This window comes from Nanorana parkeri, unplaced genomic scaffold, assembly GCF_000935625.1.
Source record: "Nanorana parkeri isolate BGI_ZX_2015 unplaced genomic scaffold, ASM93562v1 scaffold276, whole genome shotgun sequence".
Lineage (NCBI taxonomy): Eukaryota > Metazoa > Chordata > Amphibia > Anura > Dicroglossidae > Nanorana > Nanorana parkeri.
The window spans coordinates 151,804-172,151 of record NW_017306544.1 but is presented as its reverse complement, the minus strand read 5'-3'; the positions used below and the strand labels follow the sequence as shown (position 1 = coordinate 172,151).

Sequence of the window (20,348 nt, the reverse complement as noted above, 5' to 3'; positions counted from 1 at the left end):
CAAAAGGGACAGATAAATGGGGAAAGGGTGGGGGAGGGAGGTTACTGGGCTGTGTTTGTACTTGAGATAGTGCTTTGTGATTAGTGAATGAGGTTGACAAAATGCTTTATGGTCACATTTGGCTCTAAAAGAATTTAAGGTAAGTATTTGGGAGCAAGTTGTATTGCTTTGTTTACTGATGCTGTTGAAAAGTTGCATTAGTATAAATGGATCGAGCAAAAAAGTGACTATCACAGTATACTACACTTTGCCTTATTTCTGATAATAAATATTCACATTCTGTACTCAACAAATTGCATGCTCAGCTCTTCTCTAATGGATGTTGTGGGATGTAATGCTTTTTGTCATAAATCTAGATTGCAAATGAAAGAATTCCAAGAATGCGCAAAACTATTTAAAAATTTTTTTGTTATCTTTACTCCAGAATCCAACTTTCGCTGACATATAACAGATAACTAACAGACCAAACTTTTACATTACCAATATCAGCTAACAGCCCATACCATTCCACTACATCGTGTTTATTTGAAGAGAAAGGTATATTGGTTTTAATTAGAGGTGCACCAAAATGAATTTTTGAGACCCGAAACCGAAAATAAAAATAAATTCTAACCTTTTAAAAAAATGTAATACTTTATTTTTATTTATTATTTTCTAAACAATTTAATTTTTAAAACATGTTTAATTTTTTATTAAATATTTTTATTTTTAAATTTACTGCTGGTGGCTTCGGTGAAATATCAGGGGTCTAAACAGACCCCTGATAGTTCTCTTCTATAATAGAAAAAGAGATTGAGGGCACAGAGTCCTCAATCTCTTTTTCTGCAGCCCCAGCACTGAGTGAACAGGAATCCTCTATACTGTACTAAGTGTTCCTGTTCATTTATAAATTGTGGATATAGTGTGAGTTACTATGTGCACATAGTAGTATACGAACAGACAGCACTATTCAGAGAATTCCAATACCTCGGACTTTATTGAAATTCACAGCAAATCCAGTATAACAGTGAATAAAAGTGTATAAAGCCTATGAATAAGCCTACAGGTGAAATATGTGAGATGTTGTAGCTGGTTGGGGGTGTGCAGTGCTGGCATTTGTTGCTTTATACACTTTCTCTATGAATACGCCTACGGGTGAAACATGTGAGAGGTTGTAGTTGGTTGGGGGTGTGCAGTACTGGCATTTGTTGCTTTACACACTTTTATTCACTGTTACACTGGATTTGCTGTGAATTTCAAAAAAAGTCTGAAGTATCGGAATTCTCTGGAAAGTGCGGTCTGTTCGTATGCTACTATATTCCAAGGTGGAGACGCACCTATTAGACCAGCACCCGGGGAGTCCTAATGGCGGCTAAGGAATTGGAGCGGTGAGATTTCCTTTGGCTTTATTATGTACACAATGATGAATAAATAGGAAGTGATGTAGATCACTTCCTATTCATTCATAACTGGTACATAGTAACTCATGCTATGTCCAGTTATTTACAAACATTCAGCGATCCTGCACAAACCAGCAAAAACCTACACATATTTGGGGTCCCCAAATATGGGGGCCTCAAGAAAGAAATAGGAGAACATGATTCAGTAAAAGTATTTGCAATAGTATTAGGTATAAAAAATACGTTACACATTAACAAACTAAAGCTGCATTTTCCCCCTTTTTTGTCCATTTCTTTGCTTATGATAAAAAAATGTAAGGTCATTTTTAAAAATTACTTCATATTTGCTAAAAACTATATAAAAATAATTTTAGTATACCAAGCAATTATTAAGTTAGTATTGAGTAAACTGGTGCATGCCAAAACACTAAAATCTAGTCTGGTCATCAAGGTTTTGATTACCCTGTGACTTGAAAGGATTAAAGCACAACTTCACTAAAATGTAAGTTGTCCTTTAATGATACATAGTATTTGAGGTTGAATAAAGACACAGGTCCATCAAGTTCAAACTATTGCGTCTATGCATGTGATTCTGCATATGTATGCGTGTATATGAATGTCACTGCCCCTGTATGTTACGGTCTCTGAGGAAATTGTCCAAATGCTTTTTGAATGATTCAACACTCTCAGCTGATACCATTGCTTGTGGCAGTGAGTTCCAGACCCTAACCGCTCTAACTGTGAAGAAGCCCCTACGCCCCTTGTGGTTTAACCTTTTCTCCACCAATTTTAGGTGGTGGCCTCAAGTTTTTATTATGGAGTTTACCGTAAAACGTTTATTGCTGATGTTGCAGCACTCACTTGATGCATCTTGTTATTACTGCATGTTATGCTGATTTATTCTCACTTAAAAACAGCAGTTAGATAGACTCAAAAACAACACACAAAATTACATTTTTATTTGAAGAATTGCATGGCTTAGTCAGCAAATGTTTAGATGCTGAAGCAGTCCTTGCTTTGCAAGGTCATATACAAAAAAAATTGGATGCTGGAGCATACATTCCATAAGCAACTACACTTGTTAATTCAGAGAATACACACATAATATGGGCACATAGGATATGATTTGGTTGTTCCCGCTGCATTAATGAGCCAGCATTTGTACAACGCCCACATATGAACAAAGCTGGAGAGAATAGGCATATCAATGTAACCATTGCTATCCCATAGTATTAATGGTTACAATTATTTGCTCATTCCCTCCAGAAATCTCTAGAGCTGTAACATTCAATCTCGGAACATGTATTTCCTATTATCCTCAGCTTCATCTAGTGGCCATAATGCAGTAAGGATGCGGCAGGGCAATTGCATGGTTTTCCCGCATGTTCAAATGTGTGGGAAAACGCAGAACGTATGTCACAGATTTTGCTGAATGCACTACTTGCCAACGTTTGGAACACGTTCAGGAGCTCAGTGAATTTCATGCCAAATGTGGGGAAAAACACCCGCGAATCAACGCACGTCACCATGACACCCGTTCATGCAACGCTATGGTGTGAATGGGGACTTAAGCCTACTTCCAGCAGATATTAAATTCCTTTCACTAAGAAATCTTCAGAAAAACCCATGATTGATTTTTTCAAGTCAACACTGGTTTAAGGCATTTCACACTTTGTTTATTCAGGCTCCATGTGTTCAGATGTAGTTTATTTAAAGTTAATCTACAAAAAAACAAACAATCTATAACCGAGTGTCTGCAGCCTTAAATCGAGGTTAAAAGTGAACTCTAGAAAACCTCAAATTGTAACTACTCACATGCATCTTATTTCTTTTCCATCATGCATTAACGTTACACTAAACTCAGGCACCCTAAAAATGCATTTAAGTACCTTAACTATAACCAATACTGTATCTTATTTGTGCATCACTCTGCTGTAGATTCTCAAATCACCTCTGAATTGGTGCTGCGGACACTGTCCTTCCTTCTGGAGGGTGGCTACTTTTGTTCCCCATGGTCCCTGTGTGTGTAGTAAAGTAGCCACCACTTCAAGCTCGCTCTTGTTATGGACTACAATCTCAATGCAAATTGGTAAACTAAACATGAGGTTGTACTCCATCAAGGGAGGGAGCTGGGAGTGGTGGCTACTTTACAACACGCACAGGAACTATGGTGAACAAAAAGTAGACACACTCCAGAAGTGTCCTCCCAAATTCAGAGATGATCTACAGCCGAGTATACACAAATAAAATACATTTTTGTTAATAGTTAAGGTACTTGAATGCATTTTGTAAAATTTTACTCCTGAGTTTAGTGTCACTTTAAGGTTTATCTCAACTTGGTTCTGATGATTCTGCATCCTACAGTAGCCATTTCTATGGAATTGAGCAAAACAGTGATTTCCTGTTTTCTTCCTTTTAGCTGTAGGGAAGTAATCTGTATTATGTATTGCATATAATAATCAAACCACAAAAAGTAGATAACCTGACCCTGCGCAAATTCATTATTTTACACAGGCACAGTATAAAAAACACAATGGACAAATGGTTAGATAAAATATATTTATTAAAAATACAACCCTTTCTCCTTTTAAATAAACATTTAAATGTAAACATATTATATTACAATATAAACATTAGAAAAAGTCTGAAAAAACAAAAACAACTCTGAAAATAAATTCTGTGTCCAGCACAGAAGTAAACTGTATTCTCCCACAGTAGATCAACTCCTGTTTTACACAAGGCATTAAAGCCCCAGCATTTTCCATACCAGTTAGGATTAGTAAATTAATCAGTTAGAGTACTTATTGGTTCGTGCTGTAGTCTATTTTTTATGCAAACAAATATTGGGGCTTACTTTATGTCAAATTTGATTGGCTTATTGATGTGAGAATAAAGTGTGTGGATTTCCAACTGGCAGCTATATTTTATTACAGTTTGCACACTACTCTATGAGGTTCATTTTTTAAAGAGTAGAGAATATTCACATAGCTCAGGGGACTGTTTTTTTTTTTTTAAAGTAAAGGGCAAGATTACTGTCCATCAGACATATGGAGGACTGAAGTGTGTCCAGTAGGGGTAAAAAAAATGCCCCACATCAGTGGTAAATTGAAGTAAAAAAATGGCACAGCATCAGTGGTAGTAAAAAATGTCTAGGTATTAGTGGTCAGTGTGCATTAAAGATGCCCCTATGTCAGTGGTCATTTGGGAGTAAAAAAATGCCATAGCCGTCTATGGGACATAGTATGCCTTCACTGATGTCAATGGGAGTGATATTGCCTCTTCGTTGGTGTCAGTGGGAGAAGTTGTTTTTTCCATCGTTGGTGTCAGTGGAAGAAGTAGTTTTCCATCACTGGTGTAAATGGTATTTGGAACCCCTTCCCCCAACATCAAATGTGGTTTGAATAGAAAGTTTGTGGCAAACAGGACGCTGCAGCTTGAGGATCGGGTGACCCAGCTTAATGCATAAGGTGATGCTATGTACAATTATATGCAAGTTAATTTCAAAAACAGATTTTTGCCTTGCACATTATTGGATGACTAAAGAAATCTCAGCCTCACTTTTTTCACTAAGCGAAGTACACATTCCTTTGGCTACATCAACATTCTCTGCTCCTTTTGTAAATCCTCCCCTCTTAACATCCCCAGTAATGCTTTTGATGTTCTGTAGAAATATAGCTTGCACTATGGAATGTGGTAGCTAACTACAATATATTATTTGTGGAGAAGGTGAGGAACACAGACCTAGAGAGTAACAGAAGTGGCGTATATATGTAAGACAATTTAAAGTAGAACTGAACTCAAAAACGAAAGATTTGCTTTGTTAAAAGGAAAAATTAGAAATGTTACATTTGCCTAAACAGTGTTATGGAAATTCGCTTGGTTCAACGCACAAATCCGGGCCGCACTAGAGTGCACCAAAGTATGCCGCCAAACACAAAGAATTTCCCCCGTGCTTAAAAGCACAGTTGTATTAAGCTCTTTTGTGCAAGGACTGGAGGTACCCCTGTAGAGTCATGTAGAGTCAGGACACGGTGATGTTTTCATGCTGCTCGTTCTGTGGTTCGGTTCTTAGAGCGCTCAGCACAGGTATCTGATTATTTTTATAGTTGTCCAACAGGAAGTGATGTCAAACAGGAAGTGATGTCTCAAACAGCAAACCAGGAAGTGATGTCAACAACCAACATCACTTCCTCAATACATCAACATATCATAGCCAGTCAACAAAGCACATATACACAAAAGAAAAGGGAGTTTATGTCTGTATCATAGTAGAAGCGGTGTGCATAGCCCATAGACCCGTGTGCACAGCCGCATGTTTTTCCTAGCCGCCATCTTTCCAGACCCACAAACACAATCTCCCATTACCACTGGAGCGAACCTTATCCAGCACTGCCCAGTGAGCAATGCCCAATAACGTTACTAGGATTCCTATGAATGCGTGCTTATCTGCAGTGACAATGCCATACTATCTCCAGCGCGCTGATCAGACGCATCAGAAATACCAACGCACGTTTCTTTCATAAAGGCAGATATGTATCTTAAATAATACCATGTCCTCAAAGCAAGTTGTATACACGCCAAACAAATAAATCCGCGTTTTGCGCAGGGGCCCTAGCTTGGTGTCCACACACTCGCTAAGAAAACACTGCTCCGCCACGCATAAGATATCTACTCCAATGGTTTAACCCCAGTGTCTATTTAAATCCGGGTCACGCGCCAATCGAGCATGGCCCAGAAATCCAGACACTGAGAGACATGATGACAATATTACAATATACTAAAAACACATCCTAGTAACATTTCCACAACAGTACCCTGAAAAAAAAGGATCTTTGTCTTGAATTACCGCTGAAATATACACTAGCAGTCTACTTCCTGGTATGTGAGGTTGCCTAGGCAATCCTGTGCCAAAACCCTAATAGCTGTAAAGCTGCAGTGAGAGATTAAGACACTGCTGCCTTTGACTGCTAGTTTTGGGAGATCTGGAGATGCCACTATTGTTCTGTTCACTGTACTCCTTGCTCCAGGCTCTGCCATAAAGAAGCAAAATCCTGCCTCTACTAAGACGGTGTGTGAAACAAGGCAGTAATCGGGGAAAGATCAGCTGCAGAGAAACCAGCAATTCTGTAAACAATTCCTTTTCCCTCTGCATGCCTTTTTAGAATACACAGCTTACGGAGTTCAGTTCCTCTTTAAACCCAATACCAAATTTAGGTACAATAAACATAAAAAACCTTTGTACTCTCAGCACATATTATCAGGAGGATACAGACAAGATAGCATGCCAATTGGGCATTGTCCCCCCATCAACTTTAAGTTCCGTAGGATTCCCACTCACAGAGCTATGTGGGCAGTGGTGCCTGTTATCAGATACAGGTCAATCAGTGTAATAAGTTGCCTACTTAACACACAAGTTAGCCAAGTGAGGGGGAAATGGAGTCCTTTTTTTTATAGAGGCTTTATATCAAAGCAAATCAAAATTATTATTATTTTTACAAATTGAGTACACATATAAAGACTGACATGTTTCTATGAATACTGACAATGATTTATATGGGGTTCTCTTTCTTGTATTGTAATGTTTCTCTTTCTGTATTTTTGCTGATAACTTATAACCCACATCTGCTATAAAAGGTGATACCAACACAAGTTGATAAGAAGGCAAATAAATAACTTTACAATGAGAAACAGGCCAGATGATATGCTAGCCATTGGAAAATGGCTAATTATAGAACAGCAATAGTTTGAATATTAAAACCAGAATTATGTGAATATTTAAAAAGAAAAACATATTTCCGTCTGCTTTTCCAACTTCAGTTACACGCTACATAACCCACGGGTGTCATCCAATTTGTTTGTCTGTGCATACATTCTACTCCTTCTTAAATTACAAAATGTGGTGATTACAAAAAATGACCAGCATGATTAGACTAAATAGTATCTCTTCTGTAAACTGTCCATTATATACATAACATTCAACAGAAACATCTGTTTACTGGATACTGTCTTACTTTTCCAAACAATTCCTATGTGGAGTACTTCATGTTACATGCAGCATGTCCACTGGGAAAGCCTTGCCAATACTTGCACAATAGTTGCACAGCAGATGCTATTCACAGGAAAACTCTGGTTCCCTCAGCCGAAAACTTTTGTCTCAGCTGTAAGTCTGTCACAGGAAACAAGCCTGCCTTAGGCTCAGTGTGAAGCAGGGTGCGTCTACTTTACATATATTAACCTCCTAGGTGACAAGACAGCCAAAGCATAATATACCACACGGCAACTGAGATTTGCAAGTTCACTCCTCAAGTGCAATCCGTGCAAAACAAGCTCTGGCGGTAAGCATCCTTTAGGAAATCCTTCTTTGAACAGTCAGATGCGTCCTGTGTAGAAAAAAAGCAAAAGTCAAATACCTCTGCAGCTGAAAGCGTTAATGTAAATTGTGTTTACTCAGCGGGCAAAGCTAGACTTTCTTCATATAACTTTTGTAAGGGAGATTGCAACACACCTGTCTGTTTGTAGAACACAGTCAATTATCTCTAGGTTATTTCAGTCTATACTGATACATGAACTGATAAAAAAAACTACGGTATCTACATTCTCCAAAAAATATATATATATAATATCTGTACAGACATTTTATATGCCTACAAGCCAGCTGTAAAACCCCAACCCTGGAAAGTTCCTCTAGGGATCTCTTTCATACACTGCAGATTTTGCTTCTGGCTGTATTGGTGTATATGAGTGTTTCACAACCTTTTTTTCAGTCAGGGCACCCTTTAAGGCCCCTTTTACATGGGCTGATCAGGACAGGATCTCTGCAGCAGTGCAGCAGTGCGGAGCAGATGTCGCCGCTGTGACATCCGTGTCCGTACAGTTTTTTCTTGCATTGGAGGAAAAAACTGCATTTACCACACCCCATGCCGATCTATAGGGAATTTCATGTAAATGGACATGTTTCCGTTTATCAGATTACCCCCGATCCGACATGATCCAGTCCGTCAAAATGGAACACTGTTCTGTTTGTTTTTTGTGGACCTGGCAGGAGGTGGAGGTAACCGAGTTTAAACAGACTCTTATCCATGTACACACGCCTGTCCATAGACTTGCATTGGGCATCCCATTGGAGCGGCCGCGTGAAAGGGCCTAAAAGGATGCAAAATCTTGAGGCACCCTAGTCTAAAATGTAAATGTAAAAAAACGACCTGTAGCCCCTCAAAAATCTATACCAGACCCTTAACCTGGATATTGACAACAATCCCCTTTCACATCAGAAGCCCTCCTTTACATCAGAGCACACCCATTCATATTACAGTTCCTACCTTTCCCATTAGAGTTCCCCCTTCACAACAGGAGACCCCTTCATATCAGAAGCCCCCTATACATCAGAGTCCCCAGTCCACCCTTCATATCAGAGTCCTACCATCACAGCAGGAGCTGCAGCATGGCAGAAAGCAGGTCTAGAGAGAGGAAAACGTGCATCCTTTTTTGAATGGATCCCACTCTCCCTGGATTTGCATCCATTAAGTGGACAGCCTTCCTGCTCCATGGAAAGGCATAATACTGTGCGAAAATTTTACGCATGCTTGTGAAAGCCAAAGACAACCCAGGGTGCCCCAATACCCCAGTTGAGAAAGACTGGTGTATATCTTCCACTAAAATCAGAAGAGCAAACCTCAACAGCCTTATTCAAAAAAAAAAACAACAGTCAAGGTGATAATTGCAGAAACCCATGGAAACTCTAGGAATTCTCTTTGCTGGATGGATTCTGATTGGTAGCCATGGGTGTTGCACTTTATTGTTGTTGTACTGCAGAAGCCCATAAACTAAAAAAAGTAGCTGCTGTACTGCTGTATGTGTGATAAAGGGAGTGGATCACTTAGGAATCTTCAGACCTGGGGATTATAACATCAGGACCACACAGGAAAGGACTTTTAAAACAAATTTTTAAATACAAGATCTCCACTCAAAGACAGATTCTGCTACAAGTAAAACATTCTTCTGAGAGGAGCATCCCATGACTGCGGTGGACAGTTTTTGACACCTTGGGGCAGATTTATAGTGAACTTTACCGAGTTTTCTCTGGAGGACTGGTCATGTGACTTTGACAGGTCGCGTGACCAGGCTCTCCTCCTGGCATATTTTTTACAACTCCAGTACAATTTTTATTGCGCTCTGCTGGCTTTGAGGTTCCAAAGCGAGTGATGTGCAATATACATTTATATCTATTACAGTTACAGAAAAAAAAAATGAAATACATATATTGCTTTTAAGGGAATACAAAAGGTGGATTTTAGTATATCATCTCCACTAATGGATATCAAAGGTCTCTCTTTCTGTAATGAGCAATATAGTGACAAACTGGGACAAATTTTCAATACTGGAAATAAAGCTATTTGATGTATATTGATATAATTAACAGTACTTACCATCTAAACATTCTCAGGTTCACAATGCAAAGGCCTGAAAAAAAAAAAGAAGCATTTAGGCATCATCATAAAGAGTAATGCATGGCAACTCAAATGTGCATGTAGTGAACAGGACTTAAATAAATAACAGATAAGAATATTAAGTTCACTTACCTCAATTCAGGCAACTCTGATACTTCTCTATTTAGCTGTCGTCTTAGAAGCTGTAACAATAAGAACAAAAAATAGATTTATAACTGTATGTGCTTTAGTAAGATTTCACAAAATGTGTCATAACAAAACATTGTGGGTGGAGAACACAAAAGGCTCAGAATTAGTGAAGGATTTGGGAATGATTAGAATGTTTATGAAATTTTTATTTTGTCTCTATTGGAGTGTTTTTCCCTCAATAACTGTCATGGTGACTAGTGATGAGCTGGGGTTTGGTGCGAAACCAGTCCGTCTGAGTTCGTCCAAGCCTGCTCAAAACTATGACCGCTGTAGCCCCCTCCTGACCCAATAAGATACGGTCGTGGCATTCCCTGTCCCTTTGTGACTTATAGCTGCGTGAAATGCGTCTGCAGCAACTGATTGGGCCTGGGAAAGGCGGGGGGCTGTTCATTGTGTTTTGGTCATAGTGTTAAGCGAGCTTGGACACAGGTGGACATACACCAAGCCCCTTGGACATACACCAAGCCCCAGCTCATCACTTACGGTGAGAAATTCGATAAAACCTACATTTTTTTCTCCCCTTTTTAAAGCTGAAAATTTTGTTTTGGTAGGAGGTTGTGCTTTAACTGTTTAAATAAGGAGATAAATGTCAATGTAATACTAAGCAGAGCTCATATTTCAAGGGCAACTGCACAATGCAGAGTGATGTGGTGACCCCCAAGTACTGCTTTTACACATATATAATATATGTAATAGGTAGCCTGTTTTGAGGTCCACCCACTCACCTGTGCCCTCCTAAATAACAGAGGGAGGAAGGTATCTGTTTCCTAGATCTTAAAGTGGACCTTTACCCATATCTTTAAAATGACAATATACACACCTTTAGAAATGTTTAATAATGGCAATCTACAAACACATACTTCTAGATAATTGCCGGCTTTGTATTTTTTGTATACCTTATTTCTATTTTCTTCCCCAGTCTCCTGACAGTGGCCATGTTTACTAAGGGCAGATTACTAGCTCTCATATTACTTCCTGGCACATGTGACTAGACACGTGACCAGGACATGTGACCGTGCACATCATCTGAGGACAGGTAAATGCCTTTCCCTGAGATCTTGTGAGATTACAGATGAGATTTCCCAGCAATGCTCTGCTGATGACAAGGCAATCCCAGTGTGCATTGCTTTGGCAAACTGAAGTAATTTGCACTTTCAGGAAGTGAATGCTCTGCAAGTGTAAGTATTTCAAAATCACAGCATTTTACACCTGACATGTCTATGTTATTATTAGGCATTGATTTTAGAACTTGATTTTTGAGTGTAAAGGTCAGCTCTAAATCACTAAAAATAGCTTTAAAGCATGGGCAGTACAGACACGATTGTGCAGCCTATGGCAGCTTTGTTAAGGAAGCAGCACAAAACTTTGATAACCATCTCTATGTGATATTATGCCTTCAAGTAGTTCTGTTAATCACAGGGCCCAAAAGCTTTCTGAGACAAATAGATTGTAATGTATGCCTCTAAGAAAAGCATATTGGAAAAATTTGCTGCTTTGCCTGGAGCCACTCCTTTACTGCATATCATAGCTAAGTTGTGTACTAGATGAAGAAAAATGTACTGTCCTCCAGACAGCTGAAAAGAATAATCAAATACAGTTCTCCCAGACGGTACGCCACTCCTTAATTTTACAAGCTGCTTTAACAGCTCTTGTGCTTAAGCAGGTTATGGTTATGTATATGCACAGTAAACTCCCCATTATCCGGCATTCAAGAAACCAGCACTCTCAAGCAACCATCCCAAAAAAAATAATTTAGAATTATGTCGGTTTTTTTTTGTCGGTCACTTGATGCACACTAAAAATTGCCGGTTAGCTTGATGCACACTCAAAATTTTTATTAGCAACTAAATTTAGTTGCAAATGAAATTCTTTGTTTACATCTTGCTGCCAGCTGGAGGTTAGATTTCACGGTCGGCAGCAGAATGGTAAACAATGGGGAGCAATAGCCCGCCAGCTATCGGCCATTTCAAATTGCAACAGCAGGCTGTCTTTTGCACCTGCCAACTGAGCAGAGGAGTGGACTTGAGAGAGAACTTTCTCAGTGTGTGGGGTTTCAATAGCCTGCCTGCTATTTGGTATTTCAAATTGCAAGTGGCGGTTGCTTGAGAGTTACTATTAATTCTTAAGCAACCAAAAACTAGAGTATCCATTATCCGGGAGTTTACTGTATTAGATTTTAGTTTATAAAATATCTGAATATTTTCCAGATTTGGGCTTACGTTACTCTTCTCAAAGCATACATTTGGTTGTTTGCTATGGCTAACTGCCCCAAGTGTAAATTAGTAGCAATATATCTTTCTGGAAGCTAGCAGATTTTCTGCTCACTTTGATATTATTAAAACAGTACATTCCTCATATGTGTATTTCATAAATGTTAGTAAACGTAAGCATGCCTGGACATGAGCATTTATTTCCAGTCAATTTCTTTGCGTCAAAGTGACATTTGAGAATTCAAAAATACAGTGTCAATACCTATAAGAGTGAGGTTTGCAGCCTCATTCCTTAAAGGGTATTTTCCACTTGCAGCCAAATGGGATAACACCTATTTGATATGTATTACATGTTCTCATTCACATACAATACATAAAAAAAATGAAATTACTGCTTGCGTAAACAAGATCGATTCTCAAATAATGTATTTTCTCTGTAGCAAATTTCCCTTTGGAATGCAAGGAAGGGTGGGGAGTGTAACGTTTACGATAATTAACGCTGTCTTTACTGTGCTGGCACCGCCCAAAAAAGGGTTAAAGATCTAGAAGCTTGACTTCTTTCATTCATTAATGAGAGGGAACTCAGTCTGTCCTAAGTCTTTCTATTAGGAGAGGCAGAGTTTCCTGTTACTAAAATTGAGAGACCAGCTTGGAAAGGCCTGCAAAATAGATTCCACGTAAAAATGCTCTATTACAGTATTCCAGGTCCAAGGACACATTTTGCATTGTTACTATTAACACACATGTACAACAAGACTAACAGGGGGATTCAATAAACACCCAAAACCAGACTGTGGGGGTCATTACTAAACCCCAATGCCTCTTCTGTGAGTCAGCTTGTTTACTAAGTGGATGCTGCCAACTTGAATGTAAAGCCAAAGCTTTTATTTCTGATGCATGTCCTGCCAGGAAGATGTCCCTTCACTATGTCCAGTAGTCAAACAGGAAATGAGAGGCAATCTCTCCAAAGTGAGTGAAATTCTTAGAGTTGTCACAGGAAAAATTGTCCCAATTCGAAAGATCTTAAACTTTGGGCTTCCCATCACTTTTTGTGCCATTAAGGCTAGGTTCACAACTAGGCGACTCCTGACTGGGCGGCAATCCACGCGGTTTTGTGCATGATTGCGGCTCGGTCAGGAGTCGCCAATGTGTGAACCGATCGCGCTGTGGGTGCCATTATTTTCTAATGGCACCCCACTCGCGCCAGGCGGAAACCGCGCGTCGTGTGTCGCAAAAAAAGGTATATGTGCATATGCCACCCCATTGAAATCAATGGGGCTGCAGGGCAATCGCTGTGTGCACTAGCAAACGATCGCACGGCCCCGGGACACGCGTCCCAGGTGTCATGCGGTGTAGTGCAGATGTAAACCTGGCCTTAGAATGGTGACAATTACAAATAGAGGATGGAATCTCCCCAGCAGGGACATGGACAGCAATAAAAAACAAACAAGGGCTCTGACCCTTTCCTACTTTGTTTGAAGCTAAAAGATAAAATGTTGCCTTTACATAAACTTTAACCTGTGATTAGCTCCAGCACAAAGCTTGGCAGATTTTGCAGCTGCATTTTTATAAAAGTGTCTAATGCTCTGAGTATTTTTATTGAATTTACCTGTAAGTATGTTGTACATAACAAACAATTTATTTGGTCAAAATGTTGTCACTCACCCGATAGCGATACATGAAAAATAGAAGTCCACACAGAAACAATATTGCCAGGATGCTTGGAATTATGACCAGGAATAAGTTGCTGTTCTGTCTTCCATCCTGATGCTGCTCTGTTTCAAGGATAGGGAGCCGATTAAAGCCATGAATAGGACCAGCACCTTTGTTTTCCCTGTCCTCAGATAAAAAAGCTGCTACATTTTGCTCTTGATGCTTATTGTCGTGTGTGTACCCTCCCTCAAGTCCTGTCAACTTTGGATGTAAAGAAGCTTCTGAAGGTAGTGACTGGACTTCAGAGACAGGGGAAGACATTTCAGCTTCAGAGCTGGTATGTTTAGTTGTTAAGATAGTGGGCAAAAGGTAAGAGGCAGCCCAACCAAGGTTTCTGATATCGCTCTCCTGTGAAATGGTTTGAAGAGAGTTAAAGGTAGGTGGGATGCTTGAAGTTAGATAATGTGGCTTCGTAGCGCTGCCATCACTGGATAGAACAGGTTGAGCATGTGTAGATGCATATACCGATAAAGTCTTATCCACATTTTCAAGAGAGCGCCGCATTTTGGTTACAGTGCTAGATAATGATGGCTCTATGCCAGGCTCCATGCTGGCCTCAGAATATTTCTGAAAGTTTGACTCCAAACTCTGTGAAACAATACTATGTTCCGTAGTTCCCAATAATTCATCAACAGCTGGTTCTGTGATAGAAGTTAATTCTCTTGTTAGCTGAGAATAATCTTTGTTTAGATCTGTGGTAGTAGTAGAAAATGTTTCAATATGTGAGCCATCTGTATTTAAACCCTCTATGTTGGAAAGCTCAGGATATGTCCTAGTTTGAGAAAAACCCATGGCATATGTTGATTCAGTGATACCTTTAGTAAATTCCATGTCACTGAATGTAATGTCCATTTTGGTATGTGGAGACTCTGGGCCTGAGACCGGACGATCTGTGGTGGCAGCATGCAAGTGATCCATGATGGTGGTTAGATGTTGTACTTCAGTTGGTATACTTGTTAAGATGATTGATGACATTTCTATGCTCTCTGAGCTCTGTTGAGGATTTTGGGTGTCCGTGACACTTATGTAATCTGTAAGGGGAACTGTACTGAAGGGGATGATTGATGCAGATGGACTGCTCTTAATTTCTGACGGGTTGATTAGGGATTTCTGGGTTGCCGAACTAGAAACAATGGGTGGTATTGGGGAAGGACAAGCACACTGAGAACCTGCAAGATTCAAAGAAAGAGGGAGAGGCTTTGATAAAGCCCTGGTCTGTATTAACACTACAAATATGTTAAAGTGGCACTGGGTTTGCCTAGCGTGACTAAAGATATGTTAGTGGCATTTGGTATGTTAGTATGAGACCAAAGACATGTTAAAGGATAAGTTCACCTTTTGCAAAAAGTAAAGAAATGATTAATAATATATAAAAAAATATGCATTTCTTTAATATTCGCATTTAAGCCTGGAAAGCATTGCAATTGTGATCACTCGATCACAGCTGTAAAGCTCAAGCTTCTGCACATTCTCCGCCAGGCAGAGCTCGTATGGAGGTACGGAGTTTTAGTTAGGAGAGATGGGGGAAAGGACAGCTGGACTTCAAACTGCATTAAATCACCTAATTCGACATCCAGGCGTCCTCCCTCTAGGTAGATGCAGGAATATGGGCAGCTCTACCTAGAGCGAGGACGCTGTATGAGGTGATGTAATGCAGTTTGAAGTCCAGCTGTCCTTTCCCCCATCTCTCCTAACTAAAACTCCGTACCTCCATACGAGCTCTGCCTGGGAGAGAATGTGCAGAAGCCTGAGCTTTGCAGCTGTGATCACAATTGCAATGCTTTCCAGGTTTGATTGCAAATATTAAAGAAATGCATATTTTTGTTTATATATTATTAATTATGCAGTTCTTTAATTTTTGCAAAAGGTGAACTTATCCTTTAAAGACGCACTGGATTAGTTAATGTGCTAGAGACGCTGGGTCTTAATTACTAAAGTGTGAAATGCAGCAGAATGCATTGATGTGAAGTTACCCTGGGCCAGATTGAAGTCTTGTGCAATAAGTCAAATGCTACATGTTTCCCTGTGCGTGCACATTGCATTCAGATGACCAATTGCAGCTTCTGCATTCCCACTGATGTTTATGGGGTGTAAAGCAGCTAGAAAGCAAACAAATGCCTTCGTACACAATGCCTTGCAAAGTGTAAGTCTGTGTTTTTTTCAACATTCAAAATATGGGAGGTTCTTCTTTACATGATTGGATGTTTAAAGTGAACGCAGAGGGGGGAATTTATCAAAACTGGAGCAGCCAAAAACTGGAGCAGCTGTGCATGGCAACCAATCAGCTTCTCTCTTCAGTTTGTTCAGTTAATATTTAAAAATAAAAAAGAGAAGCTGATCGGTTGCCATGCACAGCTGCTCCAATGTTTGTCTGCTCCAGTTTTGATAAATTCCCCTCAAGTTGTTTTTAGCTCACGTTACATTTTAGTAAATCTAGCCAAGGATGACTTCTGCTTTCTGTACTTCACCTCACTTCATTTTAAGGTTTAGTAAATCAGACCCATGGACTCAAACAATGATCATTAATGTTCAATCTCGTATCATGTTTAAAGCTTTAACTGAAAATGGTTTGTGTAAGCAAAGCTCTGGAAGCTATCATTAATCTCACCTTTTTTGACATAGTGATAATCTTCTTCACACGAGGCATATTCCAAATAACAATTCTCAGATGGTTCTTCTTTAAAATCTCGAAATATCATAAATGACGTTTTTACTCTTTCCAAAATTTGGGCAGGACTCAAATCATTGTGACTTGAACATTGTGAGATATCTTCCTAATGAATTGAGTAAAAAAAGAAGAATTTGAATGAATTAGTAAATAATAACTGCTAAGGCACACATATTCATTTGACAGATAGCCCACTGTAAAATAAACAAATCTGGCAATTATCACAATATATGCTACACACCATGTGTTTGTTTAGGATGTCATATGGAATAGAAATTTACCTTGTCAAAATAGACATCACCTATACAATTCTTGACTCTTTGGTTGTATAGGTTGGTTAGTATCTTAGTATGATTGTAACTTTGTGAATTTGGTTTAAATTCCAGTTTTTCCAAAAGATCTGCGAGCTGGGCGATTACTGCTCTCTTGTAGCAATATTTATTCTGAAAGAAAAGAAGCATGTAAGAAATGAATTACAAAATCCAGCAAAGCTCTGTACAGTGGGTATGTTGTCATTACATAAAAAAGAGAAGTAAACAAATATAAATTGATGTGAACAAAACTTAGCAGGAATCACTTTATGACAGAACATATGCTGTTTATCTGAACAGAAGAGAAAGCAAGGTTTGCCCATGCAGGCCGTGGAAATAAAAACATTGCTTTGCCCAGCAAAGACAAAGCAGAGTTTCACTATAAGAGTTATACACTGAGTGGCCAGATTATTATGACCACCCCATCAGTACTTCGTTGGGCCGCCTCGTGACTCCACGAGATGTTGAAAGGTGATGCGAGGAATCTGACACTGCACTGTTGCCCTTCTGTTGTCTTGTACCAGTCTTGCCACTCTCCGTTCTGCCCTAACATTGACTAGTCGCTGACGGCCACAATTTGCACGTTCAGACCCAGATTTTCGGCTGACAGTCCAGTCTTTAAACACTTTAACAACAGCTGCTCTTGAACATTTAACGAATTCTGCTGTTTTGCTGATACTCGCTCCATGGCTCCGAGCGCCAACAATCATCCCACGTTCAAAGGCTGTTAAATCGCGTTGTTTACCCATATCTTCAGAAAAAAATCACTTCTACTGTCGTGGTAAACAACCTGCTTCCCTATTTATAATGGTCTGGCCCTCTAGCAACTTCAGCGCAAAATTATAGCTAATTATAGCTAATTTGCCTACAAACGTCAGGTGGTCATAATAATCTGGCCACTCAGTGTATATGGTAGAATGTAATTGTGAGACATAAGATGTTTTTTAAAAAGAACTGCGGACAAAAATTTTTTCTTAACACTTTAAGTGCGGGGGCGCTCCAGGGCAAGGGTTAAGTGTTCGTTTTTATCTAGGTGTTAAAAAAAAGTTATACTCATCCCAACAGCGGTCTAAGGTCTTGATGATTTACAAGACCTTAGACCGCTGCAAAGGAGGGTGAGAGAGGCTGGAAGGACTGGTCTAAAAGTGATCCTAGGATCAGGTGAGTATAACTTTTTTTTTACCGCCTAGACAAAAATGAGCAGTCAACCCTTGCAATGCGGAGGTAGCCCCAGAAAAAAAAATCTGCCCGGAGTTCTGCTTTAACCCTTTCGCTGCCACCGACGTATGGCATATGGAAGAGCACAACTGCTTGCAGCGACCATGAATCTACACCAGAACGGTTCCCCTGACGGTCCTCTGTAAAATAATAGATGACAGCTATTAACAAAAAATGTGGCACTCCCCCCTCCCCCCGGCATCTGCAGCCTTTCTCCCTGCCTAGAGCCGCTCCAGGCTGGGATTATTTCTCCTCAGATCCCCGCTGCTCTCACCCACCTTAGGCAGCGGGAATCATAGGAGAAATGCCCGGCGAGCGGGGGGAGCCGTGACATCCAGTATGGCCAAGCAGTGTGCAGAACCGCCAGCTGTCAAATCCAGGATCACAGATATTTACTGAATCCCTGTGTGCAGGACAAACACTTGGACTGATCAGCTGATCACTCCAATGTATGTGTTCCCAGTTATGAATGAATAGGAAGTGCTTTACATCACTTCCTGTTCATTCATGAGTTTCTGAAGGGGAGAAGCACAAAGGCTTCTACGCATTCATAAATTTATAACTGGATGATAGTAAATATTTGACTATCTCCAGTTTGTATAAGAATGGGAAGCATCTGTACTGAGTGCTTTCCATTCATTCAGAACAGAGGCTGCAGAAAAAGAGATTGAGAACTCTGTGTTTTTCTAAAAGGAAATGTCAGGGGTCTAAACCTTGAAATTTCCCCAAAGCCCCCCAACAGTAAAAAAAAAATAAAAAAAAAAATAACAAAATGAATAATAAAAAGAAAAACACAACTCCCCCCCCCCCCCACACAGAGATAACATACACATGCACCATGTTGTGGTGTACGCCATGCACATGCACTGCGTTGTTAGAACACATCACAGTGCTTGTTTTTTTATTTTTAAAATAACATTAATTCAACTGTGTAGCAACGCATGGTAAAGCGTTGTGACGCATTGCCGTGCATTGTGATACACTGTTGCGATTAACACAAACACAGCGCACAAACGATTTTTAACATAAGTCGCTTATTAACAGTTTTGCGTTACTTTATTTTTTTACCGCTTTGCATAAAAGCGCAATTTACAAATATTTGTTATTTATTAACTCTCTACAGTTTTATCTTTTAGAGTTAGTCGGAAAATTTTTTTTTTTGTGCATTGGTACTGATTTTAGTGTGCTTTTATCAATGTAATTATTGATTTGACAAACATTTGCGTAATTATCACAGGACCTACAAAATTAGTAGCACCATCTTCTTTTTCTACCGGGACTGTGCTTTCAGAAAATATATATGGTTTGGGGGGTCTTTTACAAATGCTAGCAACGCAGCAGTAGAAAATCAAAACAATGGGAAAAATTGCAATGACACAGCGCGACACAACAAAAGTATAATTTCAGTCTGACATTGGTAATAAAAAAAAAACAATTGGGTCATGGTCAGGGTGAGTGGGCTTTACTGTACTGTCTAAACTGGGCAGTCCTAATGTGGTCCAGTAGACTGCAGTACATACAGCAGCCACTTTGTGTTACACGGTACATTTTGCTTATGTGATCATTATTTACATGTTCTAGATCCCCATGTACATTTTTTCAAATAATTTATGAATTGAGCTTTGTCAAACTCACTGTGTTTCTGAATTTTTTGTCATCTATTAATTCCACTTGCACGGAACATGAAGTGTTTAACTGGGCATCAATCTGTAACAGAAAGTTAATAGTTACAATTATAACAGGGAATGGATTATTATTTCACTATCACAAACAGAAAAACTGTTAGGGCCTGTTCACACTATATGCAGTTGTGATGCAGTCCGTTTATTTTGACTGCTGCAGTCAAAATACATCACAATGCTTTCCTATGGGCTTTCTTGTGCCTAATTCACACCATTGCAGTCCATTCAGATGAAGTCAGAAAAAGTACTGCTTGTCCTATTTTACCTACCGGAAAGCATACAAAAAAACAAACAAAAAAAAAACCTCAGAATTGATTGTCATCACCCAGGGAATTTGTGGATGCAGATGATTTCATCCAATATGTGCGGGACTGTCCCCTACTGTACGACAGCAAGCATCCCCAATATAAGAATAAAATCGCCAGAAGATGGCAAAGTGGAGGGAGATTGCTGAAAAGTTGCACCCAGATTTTAGGGCTATGAACCGGGTACAGAAACAGCAATGCGGTCAGTTCACTTTTTCTCAAACTT

General features: G+C 39.5%; 1 protein-coding gene across 1 annotated transcript in view; it reads right to left on the bottom strand.

Moving 5' to 3' along the window:
* LOC108787640 overlaps nucleotides 1-20,348 on the bottom strand; it is a 73,089-nt gene that overhangs the window by 29,776 nt on the left and 22,965 nt on the right. Inside the window, exons 4-8 of the mRNA XM_018557243.1 lie at nucleotides 19,771-19,842; nucleotides 16,888-17,049; nucleotides 16,547-16,712; nucleotides 13,891-15,107; nucleotides 9,959-10,008 (exon numbers count right to left, since the gene is read on the bottom strand). Of these exons, the coding sequence (XP_018412745.1) occupies nucleotides 9,959-10,008; nucleotides 13,891-15,107; nucleotides 16,547-16,712; nucleotides 16,888-17,049; nucleotides 19,771-19,842 (1,667 nt within the window). The remainder of the gene's footprint in view (nucleotides 1-9,958; nucleotides 10,009-13,890; nucleotides 15,108-16,546; nucleotides 16,713-16,887; nucleotides 17,050-19,770; nucleotides 19,843-20,348) is intronic.